This window comes from Phaseolus vulgaris, chromosome 9 (genome assembly GCF_000499845.2).
Source record: "Phaseolus vulgaris cultivar G19833 chromosome 9, P. vulgaris v2.0, whole genome shotgun sequence".
Lineage (NCBI taxonomy): Eukaryota > Viridiplantae > Streptophyta > Magnoliopsida > Fabales > Fabaceae > Phaseolus > Phaseolus vulgaris.
Window position 1 is genome coordinate 32,781,735 of NC_023751.2, and position 3,037 is coordinate 32,784,771.

The following is a 3,037-nucleotide window of genomic DNA, read 5'->3' on the forward strand; positions in this document are numbered from 1 at the left end:
CGACACGGGGCGGTAGTCGCGGTCGCGGGTCGCGACGTGGTTGCACAGTTGGCAAGTTCAGCAAGTCGGCGGCAGGTCGCACGGAGGGTCGGACGGACGGACGGTCAGCGGTGGAGCTCGGTCGTCTGCGGGTGTGAGGGTTGCGGAGGCAGAGTTTGTGAGAAAGAATGTGAAAGAATGTGAGAGTGTGAAAGTCTAAAAATCTAGAAAGGGGAGAAAGAGCTTTAACGACGGTTCAGGAAGAACCGTCTTAGAAACCGAACTTTTAACGATGGTTCTTGGCGCGAACCGTCGTTGTATGTTTGTCGTCTGCTTTTAACAACGATTCTTGCGCGAACCGTCGTTAAAAGTCTAAAAAAATTACAGGATTGCCACCGTGTCGTTTTTAACGATGGTTGTCACTAAACCGTCTTTAAAGGGTGTCGTTATTGAAGAATTTTGTACTAGTGCCTTGAGGATGAAGATGGTTTTGCACAAAGTCATTGATGTCAGACAGTCTACATTTCTAGCAGGTAGGGGTTTAATGGACAGTGTTCTAGTGGCAAATGAGGTGCTAAAAGAAGTGAAAAGGAGGAAAAGTAGCTGCATTCTCTTCAAGATAGATTATGAGAAGGCATATGACTCAGTAGATTGGGACTTCATTTATTATATGTTACAAAGATTGGGTTTTTGCAGTAAGTGGATTGGTTGGATAAGAGCTTGCTTAGAATCATAGTCGATCTTTGTCCTAGTGAATTGTAGTCCAACTCAGGAGTTCAAACCTAGGAGGGGATTGAGACAGGGTGATCCTTTAGAACCTTTTCTCTTCTTGATAGTGGCAGAGGGTTTAGCAGGTGTGGAAAGGAAAGCGGTGGAGAAGGAGATGTTTCAGAATCTGACTGTCGAAGATAAGCAAGTAAAGGTGAATATGCTTCAGTACGCAGACAATACTTTTTTCTTTTGCAAAGTGAATCCACATAATGCATTCGTCATCAAAGTCATGCTTAATTGCTTTGAATTGGCATCAGGGTTAAATGTCAATTATATGAAGATTCGTATAGGAGGAGTGGGTTGCAATCAACACTTGATTCAGAGTTGTGCAACTATCTTGAATTGTGAGGTGAAGAAAACCCCTTTTAAGTATTTGGGGATGCCCATTGGGGGGAACCATAAAAGGAGATGCTTATAGGAGGGGGTGGTGGAGAGTGTGAGGAAAAGACTAGGAAGATGGAAAGACAAGTTTATCTCTATGGCGGGCCACTTATGTCTGATTAAATCAGTGTTATCTTCATTACCACTATTTTTTTTTGTCTATTTACAAAATACCAATTAGGGTGGCTAAGGAGGTGGAGAGACTGCAAAGGAACTTCTTATGGGGGTGGGGATCAAAAGGAAGGAAGGTAGCGTGGCTTTCTTGGAAAAAAGTTTGCGAAACAAAGGAGGTGAGAGGACTAAGAATGTTAGAGCTAAGAAAGTTCAACGTGGCTCTGTTAGGAAAGTGGATGTGGCGGTTGGGCAGTGATGAAAGAGGTTTGTGGAAATAGGTGTTGGAATCAAAGTACAGAGGATGAAGAAGTCTGAGGAACCAAAGGATTAGTGGGACATAATCTTTATGGTGGAGAGATTTGAAGGAGATATGGAGGATGGAGGGATGGAAGGGAAGCTTTGAGGATAATTGCTTCTAGGAGGTCGGGAATGGGAGAGAAATAATGTTGTGGGAGGATAGATGGTTGGGCGATAAGGCGTTAAAGGAAAAGTTTATGAGACTTTTCTCTGTTTGTAGTGACAAGGGTGATAAGTTGTGGCAATGAGGGGAGTGGAATAATAATCTCCAGTGGGTATGGAAGATAGGTTGGAAGAGGAACTTGTTTGATTGGGAAAAGAACCAAGAAACAGAGATGGGAAGGCTGATGGGAAGCAAGAGTATTAATGAGGGAAAGAAGGACTGGTGGGTGTGGAAAGACAGCGAAATAGCCAAAATATTCTGTCAAATTAGCATACAGTATCTTGAAAGACGAAGAGCAGGGGGAAGGCGTACCTATGTATGAGAGTTTTTGGAGGATAAAGGCTCAACCATCAGCTCACTTGACTGCATGGCGAGCGTTGGAGGAAAAAATAGCAACTAAAAACAAATTTGATGAAGAGAGGGATATCAGTGGAGAATAGTATATGTTGTATGTGTGGGGAGGAAGAGGAAACAACATCACATTTTTTATGCACTTGCAGGGTAGCTTGGTTGGTGTGGACAAAATGCTTCAAATGGGTGGGGGTGGCTTCGATCGCACATTATGAACCTAAAAAGCATTTCATCCAGTTCAGGTTGACCAAGGAAAGTGAAGTAGTCAATAAAATATGGTCTTGTGTATGGATAGTTGTTGTTGGTGAAATGTGGAAACAAAGGAACAAGAAGATTTTTAGGAACGGGACTATAGATCATAATGAAATCTTCATGCTGGTTCAGCTGAAGGTTTGGTCGTAGGTAACTGCAAATGTTAGACTAACATGTTTTTATTATTCTAATTGGTGTCTCGAACAATTAGTTTGCACGAAGTCCATTATTAAAAATTTAGGTTAGATTTGCCGATGTTCTTGAGAATCTGTGTGTAGTTTGAGTTTTTTTATAAGGGTTGATGTATTTCTGAAATACCTCTATTATTTATTTTTTTGCTGATAAAAAAAATAAAACATTCCAATGCAAATAAGTTGGGTTGAGATTGTTTTGTAATTGGATTAAATTTAATCCAACCTAATATATTTCAATTATGTTGAGTGACGATTTCTACATTAAAATTGATATTAACCTGATGAAAATATTAAATAATACTAATAACTATTTCATTAATTTATGACCTAAATAAAATTTTTGGAAATATTAAATTATTCAATGTTACAAATATTAAATAATATAGTTTATTTTGTAAAAGAATGTTCTAAAAACCTAAAAAGCTGCCTTGAAATTACAAAAGATAGAAAAAAAATATTTAAAACACATTACTTAGGCAACTACTTTCTCCAATTTTATATAAAATAACAAAAATATTCTTAAATAAATGGAGAT

At 39.2% G+C, this 3,037-nt stretch overlaps 1 protein-coding gene across 1 annotated transcript; it reads left to right on the top strand.

Annotated features, from left to right (window-relative positions):
- Positions 1-391: 391 nt before the first annotated feature.
- LOC137822412 (uncharacterized) lies at positions 392-1,168 on the top strand. The gene is made up of 2 exons (XM_068627299.1): positions 392-625; positions 752-1,168. Exons 1-2 carry the CDS (start codon positions 392-394, stop codon positions 1,166-1,168), a joined length of 651 nt encoding a protein of 216 aa, XP_068483400.1.
- Positions 1,169-3,037: the final 1,869 nt, after the last annotated feature.

Excerpts from the sequence above, each read along its gene's own strand:
- LOC137822412 (XM_068627299.1), top strand. The coding sequence starts at position 392 with ATGGTTGTCACTAAACCGTCTTTAAAGGGTGTCGTTATTGAAGAATTT. Across the intron at positions 626-751 it reads ATGAGAAGGCATATGACTCA|GAGTTCAAACCTAGGAGGGG; the intron begins GTAGATTGGGAC and ends AGTCCAACTCAG.